The sequence below is a fragment of the Podarcis gaigeae genome (genome assembly GCF_964106915.1).
Source record: "Podarcis gaigeae genome assembly, chromosome: 3".
NCBI lineage: Eukaryota > Metazoa > Chordata > Lepidosauria > Squamata > Lacertidae > Podarcis > Podarcis gaigeae.
Window position 1 is genome coordinate 17,112,579 of NC_139680.1, and position 23,170 is coordinate 17,135,748.

Genomic DNA, 23,170 nt, shown 5'->3' on the forward strand with positions numbered 1-23,170 from the left:
ACCACTGAGCCTCTTGGGCTTGCCGATCATAAGTTTGGCGGTTCGAATCCTCGCGACAGGGTGAGCTCCTATTGCTCTGTCGCAGCTCCTGCTAACCTAGCAGTTTGAAAGCACTCCAGTGCAAGTAGATAAATAGGTATCACTGCGGTGGGAAGATAAATGGCGTTTCCATGTGCTCTGGTTTCTGTCACTGTGTTCCATTGTGCTAGAAGCGGTTTAGTCATGCTGGCCACATGACTCGGAAAGCTGTCTATGGACAAATGCTGGCTCCCTTGGCCTGAAAGTGAGAACCCCATAGTCACCTTTGACTGGACTTAATCATCCAGGGGTTCTTTACCTTTTTTTCTTTTTTCTTTAAACCTTTGGTGGGTCACACTTTCTGCAGGTCTGCTTTAGAAGAATAGAAGCAAATCATCAGCTTTTTTGGTCAGACTTTTGAACGCTGATATTGTGCTTGCAAAGCAATATGGCATCCTTTTTTTTGTCACATCACTAAACTCCCCCAGCCCCCTGGACACTAAATTGTCTATATTTATGGTTCACCATAGTCTGGTTCAGGTTGCATGCAGTGTGGTTGTGTGTGTGTGGGGGGGGGGGATGTTTGTGAACACATCCTTTTTCTGGGTGTCAAATACAGCAGCTTAACTGTGACTGCCTGCTACCTTACCTTTTGCTCCTCCAATGTATTCCCGTCTGTGATATGTATTGATTTTTGCAGACTCGCTGGCTGCACAGCCTTTCAAAGAGCACCGCAACCGATTGAACCAATAAACTGCAGAAAATTAAGATTGAGGGTCTAACAAGGCTTTTAAGAAAGTAAAAATTGATCAGGGAAGAGGATGGGTTTATAAAAGCGATTAGTTCTTTAATACTCCTTTAAAGTCTGTGTATATGCTTGTGGTATTGAGGAGCTTTTTTCCCTTCTCAGAAATGGATTGGTGGTGATGTTGAGCCCAGAGAATCACCCAGTCTTCCCATGCAGCAGAAATGAGGGATAAGAATCTTGCAGTGGGAGGATAGAATGCATGGGCGATTTTATTTTTGTCTTTTTGAGTGCAGAGACAGCAGGGAAAGGGCTGGAAAAACACTGTTCTCTCTTTTATGTTTTAGTTTTCTGTTTCCATGAGGAGCACTGAAAAGTGGCCTCTTCCACCCATAGAGTCACAATCCATTCTGCTACACCATCTGCTGCATGTTTAGGCCAGGCTATTACAGCACAGAGAGACTTCAAAGATGGAGGGGAGCAGCATTCCCCTGGACCCTGGGCATTGTTTAGAGGGAATGGGGAACAGTGGAAGAAGCAAATGGAAATGGAGGGACAGGAATATTAGCCAAGTTTTAAGCCAGCGAGATTTCATTATTGAGCCAACCCTATCTTTTTTCTTAGATAGCTTGGTGTCTACTTCTTCCATTCCAGACTTTCTGCTTTGCTCACCTAGTCTCCTGAGGTGTTGTGAAACAGCTATTCCCTGGAGCTATTTTCCCCGTTATATAAAAAAATCCGCTTATGTTTATGCATTAAATGTAAGTTGCTCAGAGACATTTTGGGTAGCAATCAACTAATAAGTTTAATGAATAGCTTGGGGATATTTCTGGATCCTTTGCTGTCTCTCAAGGCTCAGGTGGTCTCAGTGGCATGAAGTGCCTTCCGTCAGCTTTGGCTGGTGGTCCAGCTACAACCCTATCTGGACGGGGACAGCCTAACTGCTGTTGCTCTGGTAACTTCAAGGTTAGATTACTGCAATGTGTTATATGTAGGGCTGCCTCTGAAGATGGTTCAGAAACTTCAGGTGCTGTAGAATTCAGTGGCCAGGCTGCTCATTGGAGCAGGAGGGTTTGAGCACATCACACCAATCCTGGTCTGACTGCACTGGCTACCAATTAGTTTCTGGGCCCAATTCAAAGTGCTGGTTTTGACCTATAAAGCCTTAAATGGCTCAGGACCGCAATACCTCAAGGACCGCCTCTTTCCATATGAACCTACCCAGAGCCTGAGATCATCTTCTGAGGCCCTTCTTCATGTGCTTCCTCCTTGTGAGGTCCTTAGGGTGGCAACATGAGAGCAGGCCTTTTCTGCAGTGGCTCCCTATCTGTGGAATGCTCTCCCCAGGGAAGTTCACCTGGTGCCTTCATTATATACCTTTAGGAGCCAGGCAAAAATGTTCGTTTTTAACCAGGCCTTTGGGTGATCTGATTGACATCCTATTCCCTTTTAAAATGTGTTGGGGCTGAACATGGATTAAAAGCCATGGATTAAAATTAATATATTAACATGGATTAAAATTAATATATTAGGGACGCGGGTGGCGCTGTGGGTAAAAGCCTCAGCGCCTAGGACTTGCTGATCGCAAGGTCGGCGGTTTGAATCTCCGCGGCGGGGTGTGCTCCCATCGTTCGGTCCCAGCGCCTGCCAACCTAGCAGTTCGAAAGCACCCCCGGGTGCAAGTAGATAAATAGGGACCGCTTACTAGCGGGAAGGTAAACGGCGTTCCGTGTGCTGCGCTGGCTCGCCAGATGCAGCTTGTTACGCTGGTCATGTGACCCGGAAGTGTCTGCGGACAGCGCTGGCTCCCGGCCTATAGAGTGAGATGAGCGCACAACCCTAGAGTCGGACACGACTGGCCCGTACGGGCAGGGGTACCTTTACCTTTACTTTAAGGAAAGCTAGTAGTGTCAGTTGAGAGTAGTGTCAGTTGAGGGCTGGTGGTTGCTAGGTTGCGGAGGTCCTTGTGACACACCCTTCATTGTGACACCTCCCTCTGCTGGCTCCTTGGTCACTAGGGCTCTAGAGGCATAGCCATTTCCTTTAGTTTGATCATTCAGCGAGTGAGAGAGAAAGTGGACGGAGATGTAAGTAGACTTTCCCAGCAGCATCTACATTCTGTGCTGATAATGCTCCATGGGAGTCTTAGGGAACATTTAAAAGATTAAGATCAGGAATAATTTAAATGCTTCAGCCAGCCCTTCTGGGCATCTTTATGACTCCACCCACTGTTTTGTAGCAGTGAAGGGAAGTGACTGTGGATTCTGCTTACATTTTAGGAAAAGGAAAACTAATAAGATGTCATGCATTGGAAAAGGGTGTTCTTTTTGGGTTAGTGACACAAGAGTCACTTGATAACTTGCCATGGGAGCATTAAGCATGCCCTCTGGAGAGGGTAATATATCTTCCTCCCCTTCCTGCCTCCCAGGGCCCATCTTTCAAAGGACAGCCAAGGTACAAAACCCTTCAGCATGCTGATGTTTCTTCTATAGCATTATTAGTATGTGGTATTTGATGTTTCCCTTTTAAACATCCCTTCCCCACACTAAGCAAACCTATCTCTTTCAATGAGATGATGAGAATTGTCTTATAATATCCAGAGGGTGCTATTCTGGCTACAGTATTCAAGCACTCTCTTCACAGGATACCCATAATGATATGCCTAGGAAAGTGAATTCATCTTGAGCTTTGAGTTGTGAATGCCCGAACCAGTTTAGGGATGTAGATCAGGAGAGTACTGTCAGTCCCATTTCTCACATTTTAACAGCCCTTCTCTGCAGTGGCTCCCTGTCTGTGGAATACTTTCCCCAGGGAAGTTCACCTTTAGGCACCAGGCAAAAACATTCCTTTTTAACCAGGTCTTTGGTTGATCTGATTGACATCCTACGCCCTTTTAAAACGTGTCTCTTTTTTTTAGGGGGGTGTTACTGTGTTGTTGTTTTTATTTTCATTATATATTTTGTGGTTTTATATCTTGATTTTATTCTGTGACCCACCCTGAGACCTCTGGGTATAAGGCAGTATATAAATTCAACAAACAAACAAACAAACAAATTTGTCTCTGTTATGGCCAAAAAAAAAAAAAGTCTGCAAATGCAAATATGTTGTATAAGCGAGCTCACACACATATCTCAGGCAACAGTTCCAATGGGGATCTCTCTGTATCTTTTTGTCATGCGCTGTTAAAAAGGGTAGGATTTGGATTTGGAGCTTGGGTGAAGATAGCCATGGGAATAATGCTGGGGTGGGGGCAGGGGGATGGGGAAGGACTCATCCTTCCTAGTGCAGCACATTGAAGGCAGCAAGGATGATGCTCTTAGCCAATCCTGCTCATCAGCCCTGCTCACGTTGCTGCATTAAGATGCAGAGGCTATTTTCTTGCCATTCCTTGGAGCGCACAGCATGCTTTCAGTTTACGATGTTAGGATGCTTGCGCTCCCCCCGGAGTAGTCATGAAGTCGATAGATGAATTTGTTAATTTGTTCTGCCTCACTGTCCTGCTGGTTTATTAGCATCCCAGTTATTTTATGCACCATGCCTAAGTGGAAGTATATTAAAACTCAATACTTAGGTGTCATTTTTTTCCTTGTTGGTATTTTATAATCACGAGGCTATCTTCCGAAGTATGTGGAGCCTTTTCTCTAATGGAGTCACAGCAAGGCGTTTGTTAATGATCTAGGCATGGGTGAGAGGGAGAGCTCTAAATAGGGGGACTGCAATTGGGAATTAGATTACATTATTAAACAGAAATGGCATAGCAATAGGCATACATCTATGATATTTTAAGTGTAGACCTGAAACACAAGTATGTAATGTCCATTGTTAAACATCTTGAATTTTACGACTGTGTTTAAAAAGTAGTATGTTTGCTATTGCCTTAAGGATCCCCCCCCCCCATTCTTGCAAATCACTTTGCTATTTCTCATTGTCTGTGTACCATACAAGTGTACTCTTCTTAATGAAGCTATCTCAATTAGCTAGGAAGTGTACTGGCTTTGATCAGAGCTCACATTCAAACTCGGCTAATCTGAAGTCAGCTGCTATGTTGTAAAACAACTTACCTGACAGGGTTGATGTGAGAATAAAGAGTTAATAAGCACACTAGAGTCCATTCTCCTGCTTAACAAACATTCCTCTACTCCAACCCCCTGTTTGATGCTGGAAATCCATCCCTTGTGCATTCTTTGCTTGGAGATCTCCCGTAAGTGAGAGCCCATCACCTCTCTAAGAATCTGGTTCTATTGTGGAACTGCTCTTAACCATCAAGGTGTTTGCTAAGGCTATTAGTTTTTCTATTTGTTTGCTTGTTTTGTTTTGTATTTTGTATTGTTTTCATTTTGCATTTTTATGCCATAAACCTTTCCCTTTGATCTTTGGATGAAGGGAGAGAGGGAGATAATTATTTTTTATTTGCTTTTACATATACAAAATTATACGGGACGTGGGTGGCGCTGTGGGTTAAACCACAGAGCCTAGGATTTGCCAATCAGAAGGTTGGTGGTTCGAATCCCCGTGACGGGGTGAGCTCCCGTTGCTTGGTCCCTGCTCCTGCCAACCTAGCAGTTCGAAAGCACATCAAAAGTACAAGTAGATAAATAGGTACCACTCTGGTGGGAAGGTAAACAGCGTTTCCATATGCTGCTCTGGTTCGCCAGAAGCGGCTTAGTCATGCTGGCCACATGACCCGGAAGCTGTACGCCGGCTCCCTCAGCCAATAAAGTGAGATGAGCGCTGCAACCCCAGAGTCGGTTACGACTGGACTTAATGGTCAGAGGTCCCTTTACCTTTACCTATACAAAATTATAACAATACAACCATACAAATCACACCTTTCCTGCTGCATCTTTTTCAATAGTCCATGTTTTATATAACTCTATTGTCTCCATAGTTCCTGCTACGTTACAAGTGTTATCACAATCCTGCTAGTGTTTTCATCTTGCTTAAAATGGTCTCCAAAATAAATTATAAAATTTCCCCATTCTTTGTTGAAGTTTTGGTCTTCCTGGTTCCTTGGGAAGTATATAAATTTAAATAAAACAAACAAACAAACAATCCTGAATTGTGTCCCAAAGAGAACAAGTAAATCCGGAGATGCTTTAACCAACCCACAATTCTTGATTTCCCCTGTTTGGTTCTCTTTAAATTCATATTGCAAACTGGACCCGTGCTGTTTCTCAGCCTTCTCCTACCAATTGTCAGTTTCTCCAGGATTATAGCGGGTTTCACAGCCCAAAAGCTAGAGGGAGATTCCCAGCTATCAAGAAAACCTCTCTTGTCTTTTGATGAACATACATATATCACTCTGGAATATCAGAAAATGCCGGCTCTAATGAAGGATATTCTCCCAGGAACTATGTTGTTGTTGTTGTTTAGTCGTTTAGTCATGTCCGACTCTTTGTGACCCCATAGACCAGAGCACACCAGGCACTCCTGTCTTCCACTGCCTCCTGCAGCTTGGTCAAACTTATGCTGGTAGCTTCGAGTACACTGTCCAACCATCTCGTCCTCTGTCATCCCCTTCTTGTGTCCTCAATCTTTCCCAACATCAGGGTCTTTTCCAGGGAGTCTTCTCTTCTCACAAGGTGGCCAAAATATTGGAGCCTCAGCTTCAGGATCTGTCCTTCCAGTGAGCTGATTTCCTTCAGAATGGAGAGGTTTGATCTTCTTGCAGTCCATGGGACTCTCAAGAGTCTCCTCCAGCACCATAGGAGACTCTTGAGAGTCCAATGGACTGCAAGAAGTCCATGGAGTCCCAGGAGCTATAGCAGTACTTAATGATTAATGCAATCAATGCTTTGTTGAGAATTCCCCAAGGCTAGAGGCATGTGTTTTCGGTGATAGACGGCTCTCACTAATGTATTCCCAGTTTCATTTTTCTGATCTGCAAACCATAAACATCAAATAAAGTATAGGGTTAGCAAGACAACCAAAGCAGAAAAAATATTAACATCTATGCAAATCTTGCCCTAAGCTCTCCACTGTCAGTGGGATTTTGCAAGTGTACAACCACTTGAAGTTCAACACAATCCCATAATTCCTTTGAAGTATGCTTTTGAGTTCTGTTCTGTTGATTTATTTGTTCACAGTAATTCATGCCTTGTAAATATGAAACAATACATACAGGTGGAATCTACACACATATAAAAATGCTGTGAAAATGCTTTTTCAAAAAACGTTTTGAAAAATATATATTGAATTTCCCATAGCTCACCATTGCCATCTAGTGTCACATTTGTATATTGCACTTTACAACACATTTAAAATGTTTTATTTGCAGCTGTATAGCTGAGTCCACAGAGACAGAGCTAGTTCCTAGTGGAAGCCAATACCTTAAGAGATCCTTCCACTGGCTCCATCCCTAAGGCATTTTTCTCCTCACTAGCCCAGCAGCCATATGTACAGTATATGACTTCCCCCGCCCCCGACACTGTAAGGATTCAACTCAAATTACAGAGCCAATCTCATTGCATAATTTTAATTTATTTATTTATGAATGCATCCTGCCATCTGGCTAACAATATTTAAAGCAGCAGCAGCAGCAACAATAATAGAACATAATTGGAAAAGAAGAGCAAAAATGCAAGCGGTAAGGCAAGTGTGTGAAAAACAATAAAACCAATTCCCAGATATTAAACCAGCTCTGCTGCTATCCTTGAAAGCCTGCCAGGGAATTGGATGGCCTTGTTGTTTCAAAGATTTCCCACTTAATAGGATGGTAGCCTTCCCCAAGTACTACAACTCCCATCAACCTCACCCAATGTGGCTAGTCAGGGCTGATGGGAGTTGTACTGCTCAAAAATCCGGAGGGCATCAGATAAATGGATAGATGCCAGCAGACACAAATCTTATTGGGAATTTGTGGCCCACTGGACATTCCATTGTGTGTGGGGAAGGGGAAACAATTCTGAACCATCAGAGATAAAGCTCAACTCGAGTTTTGTCAACTGTACATTGCCATGAGAGCCAGTGTGGTGTAGTGGTGGTTAAGAGCTATAGACTCGTAATCTGGGGAACCGGGTTCGCGTCTCCGCTCCTCCACATGCAGCTGCTGGGTGACCTTGGGCTATTCACACTTCTCTGAAGTCTCTCAGCCCCACTCACCTCACAGAGTGTTTGTTGTGGGGGAGGAAGGGAAAGGAGAATGTTAGCCGCTTTGAGACTCCTTAGGGTAGTGATAAAGTGGGATATCAAATCCAAACTCTTCTTCTAAACAAAACAAAACAAAACAAAACACAAAACAACAAACCAAACCAAACCAAACCAAAACAAAACAAAACAAAACAACAAAACTGTACATTGCCATGGCTTATGCACTGTTAAAGATGTTCCCTTTTTTGTGCATTAACTCCATGGGGTCAGGGTGAGAAAGAAATCAGAATAAATACACTATGGACACAAAAGTCATTAGCATTAACCTCATCACTTACCTTAGGAAGCTGATACAGTTTTAAAACCATCCACAGTTGGCTTCTGCCCAACCTGGCAGCTGCACTTTCATTCTCTCTATACCTTGTTCACCATAGTCATAAAATCCTCATTCACGTTAAGCTTTAATCCTTTTTCTGAATCCTTCTTAGCGCTCCACCTCAATAAAGCCTTGTGACATAGTAATGTTCCGCTGGTTAATTAGGTGCTCTGAAAATACCGTGTTCTCTTTCGCCAGCTGTAGGTTTTCCAGTTTTAATTCAATTGGGTACCCCTTTTTCAAAGAGCACAAACAGGGGCTTGTAGATGAATCACCTCTTAATGATTCGGTGCTCCATTTACGTATGCGATCCCACTTCTGCTGCCTATTAACGCACGAAGCTTGAGAGCACTTAATATGGAAATCCCAAAGCACAACAAGGATGGCCGTTGCTGTTCTATGGAACTGCTTCCTTTCTTCCCAGAATTGCTCCCACTTGCTCCCTGTGTTTGAACACAAGGATTGATGAGCTGATGGTAGCCCACCTCTGCTTCAAACACAGAGGAAGGGCAAAAGAGTGTGCGTGCAGAAGCTAAGTATGTAACGGTGTAACTGGTATAACATGTGTGAATCTGACTTCCTGAAGGGGGTACAGTGGTACCTCAGGTTAAGTACTTAATTCGTTCCAGAGGTCCGTACTTAACCCGAAACTGTTCTTAACATGAAGCACCACTTTAGCTAATGGGGCCTCCTGCTGCTGCCGCACCGCCGGAGCCCGATTTCTGTTGTCATCCTGAAGCAATGTTCTTAACCTGAAGCACTATTTCTGGGTTAGCGGAGTCTGTAACCTGAAGCGTATGTAACCTGAAGCGTATGTAACCTGAGGTACCACTGTATTGGGAATGGATGGATGTTGATCAGTAGCAGAATGGAACTGGACACCAATACTCATTGAGATAACTCCAGAACAGAAAATGGAAAGACCAGATCCCTGACTGCCCTGATTTTACTGGGGACATCTTGGATTCACAGAAGCATTCCTGGCTTCTGTTTGGATCTGGGATTGTCCTGCTTCCGCTCTCCAGAACCGCTGCTGAGCTTTGGGAGGACGATGAGCTGGCCGAGCCTCTCCATGGCCGCCACTGCTGGCCTCCACCCTTTTGCAGCTTGTAGTGGCTGCTGGACAGCGGGCAGGAGAAGAGAGGCTGCCACTGCTGCAGTGCAGCCCCAGTGATGTGCCCAAGCCAGCAACTCTGGTCCACCATTTGCAGGAGCCACTGGCATAGTCAGTAGTGTGAGGACGATCTCCCCGCAGGGGCTGTCATCACCTCCCTTGCATGCTGGAGCCCAGCAGAGGAGAGGTGCGGCAATGCTGCTGCCACAGTTCCTCCCCTCTGCCGCTTCTGCCCCCAGGTCAGGCCTGATCCATGAATGGAGCTGCGCCCTGGTAGAATTGGGTCAGTGCTGAGGAAGCTACCTTCCACACATCTCCCAGGTGCAGCGTAGACCCGGGGAAGAGAGGTGCTCCTTCTCTATCTCTGCTCCTGTGTTTAGATTCCTCCCCATACTAAAAAAAAGTACAAGATGGTAAACTACAAGGCAATACCCTTGTTTCACAAATACCAATGATATGGTGTGGCGATCACACAGGGTCCCCAGACGTTTGACGGTCTATTGATCCCTGTGCCACCGCTGTGATTGCTTCCCCACTGCCACCAACCCATTTCTCTTGGGTACACACGGAGTCCAGACAGTTCTTAACATTAAACCAAATAAACAAGTTTATTTTATAAGCTTTAACAAGTTTATGGTTTCAGATAATTTTTCTTGTCAGTTTCTTAATCTTAGTTTCTTTACCGGCCAATACCTTCCTAATAACTCCTAACTGATTATCCCAATTGTCTATCTGACTCCTCTTAACAGATTCTCTCACTGTCTCACATCAAACTATCCCAACCCACAGATTTATCCTCCCTCTCTCTTCTCTAACAGCCGACTGACTTCTTCACAACTCTAACTCTAACTCTAACTAACTCTAACTCTAACTCTAACTCTAACTCTAACTCTAACTCTAACTCTAACTCTAACTCTAACTCTAACTCCTCCCCTTGGGTTCCCACTTGCCAATCACTTCACACTCATTTAACCCTTTCCTTATGACCCAGCATAGGAGGGCAAACACCACATATGGTAATAACCTTTTAATACAATTACTGTTGCAGGTGAAGAAGGCTGTGCAGCAAGAAGGCTTTGGGAGGAGGAAGAGAGGCTACAGAGATATCAATGAAATAGACATCAACATGAATGATCCTTTATTTACAAAGCAGTGGTACTTGGTAAGCAACATTGAACTTCCATCCCTCTCCATCAGGAAAGCAATTTCAGATTTCTGCAGTCCTCAAGCATGTCTTGGTATGGAAGAATATAGCAAACACACCCTATTACTTCCAATTATTTTTTGACACGATGAAGCTAAAGTTAAGCTCTTTTGAAAGGACGATTTGCCAACGACAGCCCTGCCTAGACAGAGATAGCCCTGCAGAGCTGCTGTCAGTTAATGTAGACAATACTGAGATGTGGGTGGTGCTGTGGTCTAAACCACTGATCCTCTTGGGATTGCTGATTGGAAGGTTAGTGGTTCAGATCCCTGTGATGGGGTGAGCTCCTGTTGCTCTGTCCCAGTTCCTGCCAACCTAGCAGTTCGAAAGTACATCAGTGCAAGTAGATAAATAAGTACCGCTCCAGCAGGAAGGTAAATGGTGTTTCCGTGCACTCTGGCCTTCATCATGGTGCTTTGTTGTGCCAGAAGTAGTTTAGTCATGCTGGCCACATGACCTGGAAAGCTGTCTGTAGACAAACGCTAGCTCCCTTGGCCTGAAAGCAGAGATGAGTGCCACAACCCCATAGTCACCTTTGACTGGACTTAACCATCTAGGGGTCCCTTACTGAGTTAAATAGGCCAATGGTCTGGCTTGATACAAATTAACCTTCGACATATTCAGAGGCATAATCATTTTTATTATTGCATGATCACAGGCTGTGATCTGTCACTCAAGCCAGATTTTAAAGCAAACCTCTGGTTCTGACTGAGCAATGAAATGCATCAGTCCCATTGCATCCAAATCTTTTAAAAAACCTTCTCTTATTTTATTGCCAGCATTCCTGGACTTAGTGCCTCCTTCCCAAGCAAACGAAGGCTAGCCTGTGGCAGATGGATCAAGTAGACTCTCTGTGGATGTAAACAGTCTGTTTTGTGCCAAGCAAATAATTCTCGTGTGTTTTGTTTTTCTAATTTTTTTATGCATTAGATCAACACTGGGCAAGCAGATGGGACTCCTGGACTCGATCTGAATGTAGCTGAAGCGTGGGAGCTGGGTTACACAGGGAAAGGTGTAACTATAGGAATTATGGATGATGGTAAGTGAACTAAAATATCATGACTCTCAGTCTGTATCACATGGGAAATCTGATTTTAAAATAAGGCATAACTTCCAAACATGGATATTTTAATGAGAACTTTGTAAGAGATTCACTTCAGCCAAGGGAACATCTACAGAAAGCTCCCCTGGGTTACATTTCATGGATAATTATGATTCTCAAAAATGTGCCATGGGTAGCGCTATTTTAGTTCAGGTACAACAGCTGTCAGCTTATTTTGTTTTGCCCAGCAGAACTGAGTTTCAAAGAGGAAATTGTGTCATTAAATCGGCTCTGCAGTTTTAGGGCAACTTAGAAGAATTACACACACAAACACACATGCTACCATTTATATTGCAACATGTGAGATATATCAATGCCTGCCTCACTGTACATTACAGGGCATTTCAAATTTGTGCTGTAAGTGTTCTATCGTTCTGCTAAAAATAAGTAGCCATGTAACTGTGCTGGAACAGATCCACAGGGACCTATCATTGTTAATAGAGATACACCACAGGGGAAATGAAGCTCCTTTTGTCTGCCCATCACCCCATCCATTTGCACATGCCTTGTAGCTCCCTGGCTTATTTTACTTGGGCCCACAGAGTGACTTGTCACGTTTCACAGTGACTGAGCACAGAAGTGGTATGTATGTGACCTGGCTAACTGGAGGGAGCAAGCAGAATCTGAAATAGGAGTAGTATTTCATGCAATCTAATAATCAAACCATAGATTTAAACCAATTTCACTGATGCAAGAAAATCCTGGGCATGGCTCTAGCAAGCTTTTAAATTCTGTTTGCTTCAGATATGAAACATGATTTCTGTAGTACATTGCTGATAGAAAGTCCCCCTCCCCCCAAAAAACAACAAGAACAACATATTATTTATGCCTTGCTCATCTCGCTGGGTTTTCCCAGCCATCCTGGGCAGCTCCCAACAGAATATTAAAAACACGATAAAAACATCAAACATTAAAAATTTTGCTAAAGAAGGCAGCCTTCAGATGTCTTCTAAAAGTCAGATAGTTGTTTATTTCCTTGACATCTGATGGGAGGGCATTCCACAAGGCGGACACCACTACCGAGAAGGCCCTCTGCCTGGTTCCCTGTAACTTCACTTCTCACAGTGAGGGAACCGCCAGAAGGCCCTTGGAGCCGGACCTCAGTATCCAGGCTGAATGATGGGGGTGGAGACTCTCCTTCAGGTATATTGGGCCGAGGTCATTTAGGGCTTTAAAAGTAGGAACACTTGAGGAATTCAATTTTGGTGAATTCCTATATGGTGTGGCGGCAGTGCACAGCTTACCTCCTGATCACTGGATTACTGCTGTGTACCAGGAAGGATGGGGAAGGGGTGAGGTGGTAGGGAGTTCTGTGCAGTGCAAACACACTGGCAAGAACACAGGATTGGGTCTGCTGGTGCATTTACACTATGACACCTCGTCCCTCTCCCTTCTGGTAGGCAGCAGTAAGTCAGCTGTTGGGAGGTAGGGTGAGTTTTTCTACCCTACCATGCCATCTGTTACTGCTGAGGGGTGCATGGCAGAATTTTTTTTAGTTTGGTTTACATTGTAATGAGAAACTATCTTAATTCATGTTTACCAAAGCAATATAGGAAGCAAAACATAGCTATCCTTCAAAATTCACGCTTCTCTGATTATTATTATTTTTGGATGCTCTTCTGCAGCCAAATAGTGTGCACAAAAATGAGAATATTAAGTGAAAGTTTGCATAAAAATACATATATTTGCAGCAAAAGAACCGAACAACTTGCAAATATATGCTTATTGGTAGAAATATGCGTGAAAATGCTGACCAATTATTCTTTATAAATTCATCAACTGATGCAGAAATGTGGGGAATTATTATTATTATTCATTGTAATAAGCACTTGCTTTATACAATAGAGTTTCAAAGCGACTTGAGAAGGTAAAATGCAACGCATACTAAAAATATAAAACCGGGGGGGGGGGGGGCAGTGAACAATGCAACGTAAAATGCTCACCCAGAAACATTAATATGGCTTGTCAACATGTCCCTTTGAGAGGTTGTTACGGCCACGGGTAAATCTAATCCATAGCTCTTACAGCCCTAACCTCTGTCTCAGATCCCAAAGGTATGCCTGAATTCTTGCAACCGCACGTATAACATTTAACAGTAGTCTAAATAACAAAGGATACAAAGTATGCACTTATTTTATTCCTTGCAGCATGCTTATATGCAGAGCAATTTAATTCTGTGGCTATCCAAAACTTTTTTTTGCTATTTTCATTTGTCAATGTGCTGATAGTGTTTTATCTGCCATCCTTTATTTATCTATTTGGCAGGCATTGATTACCTTCATCCAGATCTGGCTTCAAACTACGTGAGTACACAATGTTCTATGTTGTTCTGGGCATTCTTTTTAGAGGAGATATTTACCCACTGGGCGTGTTTGCCACCTAAATATGCTGTTGATGTAGATGAAGAATAAGACTGGGACATAAAGCAAGTAAAAGTCCATGGTGGGTATGGATAAATTCACCTCTGTGAATGGAACAAAACAGTGACATATGTAGGCAGGGGAAATTACATTGTTGCCAAGCTCTAAACAAGCTTTCATTCTCGACATTAGAAATTGTGTCATCCACAACTATTTCCTAATTCAGCTTTCATGATGTGGTTGCAAGTGTGATAGTCCCCCAAAATGTGTGATATGAATGGGAAGAAATAAGGAGAGTGGAGGAAGACTGGAAAGCTATGGTAGAAGAATAATTTCAAAATGTGAGGAATCTGAAAGAAACCTGGAAAATTGATGAGGGTCCTGGGGAGCCAAAGACACGTGTCCTCAATGGACCTGCAGTGATGGTAAAAGATCATGAAAATAAAGAACATGGAAATAATTGATCATGTCCCAATTTGGAAAATAATATATAATAGTCTTCCTGTTACATGGGTTTATTATTATTTATTTATTCCTCGATATTTATATACCACTTGGCTATAACCAAACCTCAAAGCAGTTTTAAAAATCACTTTGGGTGAATGAATATATTAGCATAATGACTTACAGCAGGCTTCCTCAACCTTGGCCCTGCAGATGTTTTCAGACTACAACTCCCATGATCCCTAGCTAGCAAGACCCGTGCTCAGGGATGATGGGAATTGTAGTCTCAAAAACATCTGGAGGGCCGAGATGACTTACAGCATAAGATCCTGACCACTTCTGGATATGAGGACAAGCAAGTCCTGAGTGGTACACTGACATTACAACTCTCTATGCAAGAACAAGATGCATTTATGCCTCTAGAGAACACTGCCATTGTTACAAGAGAAGGAGGCAGGATTCAGAGCCTTCTTTGCCTAGGAGGCTTCCTCCTATTGTGGCTCATGCTGTGGTCTAAACCACTGAGCCTCTTGGGCTTGCCTATCAGAAGGTCGGTGGTTTGAATCCCCATGACAGGGTGAGCTCCCTGTTGCTCTCTCCCAGCTCCTGCCAACCTAGCAGTTCGAAAGCATACCAGTGCAAGTAGATAAATAGGTTCATCTGCAGCGGAAAGGTATATGGTGTTTCCTTGCGCTCTTGTTTCCATCACGGTGTCCTGTTGCACCAGAAGCAGTTTAGTCATGCTGGCCACATGACCTGGAAAGATGTCTGTGGACAAATGCTGGCTCCCTTGGCCTGAAAGTGAGATGAGCACCGCAACCCCATAGTCACCTTTGACTGGACTTAACCGTCCAGAGGTTCTTTACCTATTTTACTCTATTCCCATAATTGGTGGGTCTTTTCCTGTTCTCTTAACTGGGGCTCATATTTGTCACCATACTGAATTCACTTTTTAATAGCTTTTGTTATAAATGGAGCCTCAAGCTGCTGAACTGTAAGGAATTCAGCATCTTGTTGGTTTTGCCACTTTATGAGAAGCAGCTCCCCCCCCCTCAAAAGAAACAAAAGAAACCAGTAAAAAAAAAAGCATTTTGAAAATTATTGTCCTCCATTTTCAAGGCGACATAAGGCACTCATTTCCATAAAAAGAGCTGAGAAAAAGAGGGGTGGAATTAGGTAAACAGCTTATTTTGGATGTGGTTATTTCTGTATTGCCCCTTCTAGCTTTGCAATTCTATGCTCTATGATCTCCAGATATTTTTTAGGACTCCAGTTCCCATCAGTCTCAGCCAGCCTGGACTATCATGAGGAATGATGGGAGCTGTAGTCCAACAACATTTGCGTAGCCACAAGCCTTTTCCCATCTGCTCTGGAAGCCTTTTTGGTGGAAGAAGGTATTAATGAATCCACGGCATGATTTGGCGCAAAATAGCTGCAGATATAATCTCAGAAAGTGAATGAAATTATGCATCAAAAAAGGAATATGGGTAGGGTTGCCAACAGATGCTAAGTCTACAGGTGTTACAAGTCATCATGCTCTCATACACGAAAAGTTGATTTCCTCAAATTAAGCTTCTCTTAAAAACACAAGAGCACCCCAGACCAACACCTTCTTGTCTGATGGCAATCTTCTGGCAATAAATAAATAAATAAATAAATAAATATTTAAATGGCATGTAGATATTTACGGGGGGGTGGGGGGGAGGAATTCAAATGCACTTATGATACAGGACGGTCCATTTTTCATTCTCCTAAATCGTTAGCTGAGATGCAACAGGACCATTTCTTCTTGCATAAAATATCAAGCAAGACCTTCTTGGCTCGATAGGTTTTACAGTGTGAATGCCCTGATAACATTGGTAACAAAACTGAGGCACATAACAACCCGTTCCAAAGCCTTTTGAGCTAAAAGGGAGGGGGGAGCAAAGCAAAAAAGAGTCATTCTGCTTGCATCAGACCAAGCACACAATGAACGAGGCATCTGGAGATGGATTCATCCTAAAGGGATGCAGGGCTTTTGTTTACTTCAGGAAATTAAGGCATACGGACATCACAAAGGAGTCCTTCAAAACAGTGTGGGAGTCTGAGTAATTGCAGGCAAGAGCAGAGGTATACCGAGCAAAGTCTGATTGCTTTAGATTGATGCCAGGGAAGAAATTGGAGGAGCAGAGTAGTATATAGGCTTTGAAGAGTGTGATTGTTTTGATTTTAGATGTGGAGTCATATGTGGACTGGAATACAGCAGAGAACTATGCCAACTTGCAACAGTTCATTGCATGCATACTTGCAGAATAAGTGCCTGTTGCATAGGAGCAATTTCAAGATGTTTTCATGTTAGGGAAGAAAAGATTATACTGTGGGCTGGGCTTGAGGAGACTGGAGGTTGTGTCTAACTTTATCTGAAGAAGTAAAATGTAAGCCAAGAGTAAACGGGATAGGTAAAAAGGTAAAGGACCCCTGGACAGTTAAGTCCAGTCAAAGGCGACTATGGGGTTATGCCACTCATTTCACTTTCAGGCTGAGGGAGCCAGTGTTTGTCCACAGAAAGCTTTCTGGGTCTTGTGGCCAGCATGTTTAAACCACTTCTGGTGCAATGGGACACTGTGATGGAAGCCAGGGCGCACGGAAACACCGTTTACCTTCCCACCATAGTGGTACCTATTTCTCTACATGCACTGGTGTGCTTTTGAACTGTTAGGTTGGCAGGAGCTGGGACAGAGCAACAGGAGCTTGCTCCATTGCAGGGATTCGAACCTCCAACCTCCTGATTGCCAACCTTGCCAACCTAATCGGCAAGGGATCAAAATATATAGAATAGATAAGAAAAGTACCTAGAAAAGGGAGATGGTCTGTCATGATTAGCTTACCCTCTCATCTATGATAGATAGGTCCAGCAGTTTGCAAAGTTTATGAATTCCCATATATAAGCCTCCCAAACTTGATGTCAGCTGCACAGTAGGGCTCTCTGCTGCAATGAGTCAGGCTGAGGATAGATGGAGTCATGCTTGCCATGATTTAACACAGCTCCGAAGTCGCCCCATGAGAAACCTTCTGTTGAGTGGGAAGAAAAGGCACACACAGCCAAGAGAAGAAAATTGGAAATAGAGCTGGTGAAATATTGTGCAGGATGGGTGACATTTAGAATTGCCCTTTTGAATTCCCTCTAGCAACACCGGAGGTGTGACGAGATGTAGAATAGGTTGTTCTAAATAAAGATGACAGGAGAATGTAGTAACGTAAAGATGGCTTTTAATTATACTCGGGAGATGCATAGAATGAAGTTCTTACAACAGGCACCAGTGGCTGAGAGCATTCACTAGCCACTGGGATATATTCTAACTCTAGAAAAGCATAACTCAGTGGTCAAAGGCATGTTTCCCATGTTGAAAGTTCTGGCTCAGGTCCCTGAGATGACTGGTCAAAATATCTCAGACAGTTGGGAAGGACCCCTATTATGAAATTAGACATTAGGGAGCTAGATGGACCTAGCCTGGCTTGGTGAAGGCAGGTGTTGCCAGTGTGGTGATCTACAATGTGGTGTAAGGCAGGGATTGCTCTATGGAGTGGTGGCCTCCTGCCAGCCCCAGTCAGCATGACATATGGCCAGGAATTTAACAACACATGGAGAGCATATCAAGAGCAGATCAGCATGAACTCGCAAGGTGTCAGTGAAATCGACTCTGTTCAAAGAAACCAAACAGCTTAGGCCTAGCACATCAACTCTTCCCAGTAGATCTTGCCCCAATGAGACAGTTGTGAGGACTGAGATCCTCCGCCTTCCCACAGTTCTGTAAGACTTCTCCTTCCCCAGTTCCTTTCCAAGCAATATGAGGCTCCTTCATCTTGCCTGCATTTGCTCTGCCCTCTCCATACCTCTGCAGTTTCTGGGAGACGGCGGCGGAGGAAAGAAGCTGGTCACAGTAGGACAGCGAGACCCCCTGGCTTCTTCAGCAGCCTGCCTCATCTCTGCCTCTTGCCCCCACCCCCAAACCTCCATTTCTGCCTCTAATTCTGGACTTCCTCTGCCTCAGACTAAACCCTGTTAGCTCTTCAGCTTCTGACACCTGCTCCTCCCAGTTGGCTTCTTCTTCTCCTCCCTCTGACCACTCATAGTTATCCCACCACCAATCCCCTAACTCTTAGCTTTCTTCCATGACAGTTGGCTACCCTTCACATACGGCAACAACAACCACACATGGATGCAGCTGCTGTTGCGCAACCACCATTCCAGAGCTGAAGGAGAGCAGAAGTTCTTTTGTTCTCTTTCTTTGGCATTTTTCGTCCAGCAAGGAGAGACGCCTAGCTGTTGGGAAAGACTTTTGGCTTCCCATTTATTGGGTGGCAATAGATGCATCTCAACTCGGATGTCAAAGGGCTTATCACTGTTGCTTGTATAAAGTGGAGATAGTCCAGGGAGGATGGACGGATTGGGAGGAAAGGAGAGGAAGAGGTGTCTGAAGTCCAGGGATATGAAATCACAGAAAGTGTGACAAAGTCTAGGTGCTCGGTCCCTGCGCCTGCCAACCTAGCAGTTCGAAAGCACGTCAAAGTGCAAGTAGATAAATAGGTACCACTCCGGCGGGAAGGTAAACAGCGTTTTTGTGTGCTGTTCTGGTTCACCAGAAGTGGCTTAGTCATGCTGGCCACATGACCTGGAAGCTGTACACCGGCTCCCTCAGCCAGTAAAGCGAGATGAGCGCTGCAACCCCAGAGTCCAAAACTGGACCTAAAGGTCAGAGGTCCCTTTACCTTTACACATTTTAACAGGCTGTTTAGTCTGTTGTAGACAAGCTGCAAGCTGGGGTGTTATTTACACGATACTATTTTATTCAAACAAGGAAGCTTTCTCCCAAGGTTCTCAGCATACAGCTCCTAGATAGCAAAGGAAACTAAGAAATCATCAGTGGTTGAAGATCTCAGGAACTTTTCCACTGACTCTCAGTGCCTGATGACCCCAGGGTGAATGTGTAATAACCATTCAAACTTCTGAAGTGCTCAAAGTTTCTTGCTCAGCTCAGAGTCAGGAACCTCTGAAACCTGAAGGTCTTTGATGCCACCTCCATATTCCATGGGAACCATTTCACTGTGCCTGAGAATGAACTAAGAGGCAATTCAGAACCAGAATAGCAGCTGACTGAATTTAGGTTACCCTAAATAGCAAGTCTCCATGCATCCTACCCAGTGAATAAGGACTCTTAGAGATGAATCTGCTGGTTCCCTGATGCTGAGGATACTCTGGCTATCACATAAGTTTCATTTCTGAAGCAGATATTGTACCCTCCATTAGTGCAATTATACTAAGCCAACCATCTGTTCATGTCTATCCAACTTACATACTTTCCCCCAAGTATGTATGGGTGGGGGTGGAAATGTATAAAACCGGAATCCAAACCTGTATAATAACTTCATTGAAACCTCGTTGTGACTTATAGAGTTGTAACCTGCTGCCTTAGACAGATGGCTTCTGTTCTGTCCTCTTATGTTTTTGAAGAACGTAACAAAATGACCAGCACAATGCCTCAGAGGTTGGTAAAGAAATTGATCTTTTGCAGTGGCATCTGGATCATTAATATTTAAATCAAGCCATTAACTTGTCACTTGGCTGTTAGGTTTAAATGCCAGTGTCCATTTTCTGCTGTAAAGGAATACTGCTGCCCCTGTATGGGTGGTTTTTAAGGTCTGGTATGCTTATGTTAGCATCATCATAATAGTTACTCTCCTTGTAGTACAGTGGTACCTCGGGTTACATATGCTTCAGGTTACATACGCTTCAGGTTACAGACATCGCTAACCCAGAAATATTACCTCAGGTTAAGAATTTTGTTTCAGGATGAGAACAGAAATCATGCTCCAGCGGCACGGCAGCAATGGGAGGCCCCATTAGCTAAAGTGGTGCTTCAGGTTAAGAACAGTTGCAGGTTAAGAACGGACCTCCGGAATGAATTAAGTACTTAACCTGAGGTACCACTGTATTCATGTTCATAAAGAAAGCCTCATGGTTTTGAGTTATAACTCTTGTTTTCTAATAGGGATTCCCAGGACCATGGTTAGAGGGTAAGTCCCCAAGATGTTTGTACTGGGCCCCAGAACTTCTGCCCCTTCTCCTCCTTACTATGTTTTTTAAAGCTTCACTTGCAAGGTTGCTGGGCATGCTGAAAAGTACGCACCACCTTAATTTGCTCAAAGATCTAAAGTTCTCCTTTCTACAAAGTAAGAGTAGAGATCTATTGATTGATTGGATAGATTTATATCCTACATTTCCTCCAAGATGGAGCAGAGGGATGGCTTTGTTTGACATAAGAAGTAATGTTCATCTCTGAGACTAAAACTCCATGGAGCTTTGACTTTCAAGGAATTATTATTATTTTTCTCCATCAAGAGGATCGTTCATTCTGAGCTGATAATTAAAATACGAAGCATAATGTATTCCACAGTTTGCTACACAGCTCAGACTACACACACAAAGCCGGTAATTTTGCCAGGCAAAACTTCTCCAGGATAAAAGACCTTCTGGAAGGAATAATAAAGCTATACCACAATGTGAGAGAGATGTTTATTGAAAAGATGAATATGAGGAGAACAGCTGTGGATTTCGTGTTTACAAAGAGAGAGGGAGAAGTATATGGGAGAGGACAATGAATGGAATCATGCTGATTCGTTTTTATCCCCATAGTTCTACTTCACATAGAGACTGGACCAGGAACCTTCAACCAGTAAATTAAACTAGTAATTGAATAACGTAAGTCCAGAGTTTAGCCAGAGTATACTCTACCCTGAGTGGGGTTCTTGTTTTGTTTTGCATGTTTTAGCATATTCCAAAGAGATATTTCATAGTCTGGCTGCCATTTTACTGTCATTGAAATTCTACTCAATATTGATCCAGAGCAGATTCCTACATATAGTTAGCAGAGTAAAAACTTAAACACGTTGCAGGATTCCCCCCAAAATAGACCAAAGGCAATTAATATTTCATCCTACAGAACTTTACTGCTACTGAAGGCATAATGGTGACAAAACCAATACATTCAGGATTGGCACTGTCCATAAGAAATCCAGTTGTAGCAGACTTAACTTAAACTTACAATAACTTATAACACTATAGCATACTATGTACAGAACACCACACCAGTAGGAAAAGAGATAGAAAGTGGAAGTGAAAATAGGCTCCTTCTGGCCTATTTTTATAGTCTGCATGACCTTGACAGAAGAGATAAGAGAACCAGTTTAAGCCAGCTGTATTCAGCTTCTCTGAAGGAATAACCCAAATATCATGAACCTTCTGCTTGTTTCTTTCACACAGAGATGCTTCCAGAACCCTCCAGACTTTAAAAAACAACCCCTAAAACAGCAATTTAACATGAATTTTACTATCTAACGAGACCACTGAGCCATAAAATGAAAGCAATCAACAATGTACTGTACTATAAAATAAATAAGACAATATTGTAGATGATAAAAATAAAATAACAAATTTCCTTACCTGCACTGATGATAGTCATTGTTTGGATGGGGCCTTGTATCTATTGCTGCAGTCACACAGTCAATCAATCAATCAATCAATCAATCAATCAGTAGCTGAACTGGGTTCCACACAGTCTCAAAAACAAATTAACCGAAAAAGCCTCAAAAACAAAAATGCAAAATAAATAGCAAAAACAAAAGCGCCAAAGTTACTCTGTTCCGGAAGTCTGTTTGGCTTCTGAAATGTTCGACAACCAAGGTGCAGCTTCTGATTCGTGCAGGCACCGCAGAAATAATAGCCGACAACCAGATCAGACATTTGGCTTCCGAAAAACATTAGAAAACACTTACTTCTGGGTTTTCGGTGTTTGGGAACCAAGGCGTTTGAGAACCAAGGTAACACTGTAGAGTTACAAACATTTCTTTGACATACAAATCAGACAATCAAAACAAGTGATTCAGGAAGCAGCACAGGCAGGACCAGGAATGTAGACTCTCAGCAAAAGGAAAGTACCGTATTTTTTCATGTATAAGACTAGGTTTTTTTAAAAAAAAACCAAAAATAGTGGTTTAAAATTGGGGCATATCTTATACATGGGTAGTGCTAAGGGGTGTTTTCTTAATTTGGAGTCCCCCAAAATAGGAGGCGTCTTATACATGGGGGCATCTTATACATGGAAAAATATGGTAAGAGCAACCTGAGATACCTGGGGCCTGTGCATGTTTTGTATCTGAATAGCCATCTCTGGCAGAACAGATTGTCACTTGCTGAGAGGGAATGGAGAAATTTTTAGATCTGAAGAAGCTGAATGCACCACTCTTTTGCAAAACGATTCACAAAGGTCTCAAGGTCGAGGGCTTTTAATAGTTCCTTTTCAATTACCAGTACTGTATAGAAATGTTACTTAGGGCTTCATCACTCCTCCTCAAGCAGGTCTTAATTTGTCAGCTGCAGACATGAAAATGCTCATTCCTTTCCAGCATTTGACGGAGGTGTTGTGATAGCCACATTTATATTTGAGGAAATCTAAATACACTGCAGCATATAGCTGTGAAGCAAATAACCAGCCTTTGGCAATCTTTATATAATAATAGTAATAATAATAGTAATAATAGTAATAATAGTAATAATAATAATAATAATAATAATAATAATAATAATAATAATAATAATATATTAATACCCCGCCCATCTGGCTGAGATTTCCCAGCTACTCTGGGCGGCTCTCAACAGAATATTAAAAACACAATAAAACA

At 43.0% G+C, this 23,170-nt stretch overlaps 1 protein-coding gene across 1 annotated transcript in view; it reads left to right on the top strand.

Annotated features, from left to right (window-relative positions):
* The window catches only part of PCSK2 (proprotein convertase subtilisin/kexin type 2), a 119,738-nt gene that overhangs the window by 58,774 nt on the left and 37,794 nt on the right, over window positions 1-23,170 (top strand). Inside the window, exons 3-5 of the mRNA XM_083730340.1 lie at window positions 10,391-10,504; window positions 11,477-11,585; window positions 13,914-13,951. Coding sequence (XP_083586466.1) covers window positions 10,391-10,504; window positions 11,477-11,585; window positions 13,914-13,951 — 261 coding nt within the window. The remainder of the gene's footprint in view (window positions 1-10,390; window positions 10,505-11,476; window positions 11,586-13,913; window positions 13,952-23,170) is intronic.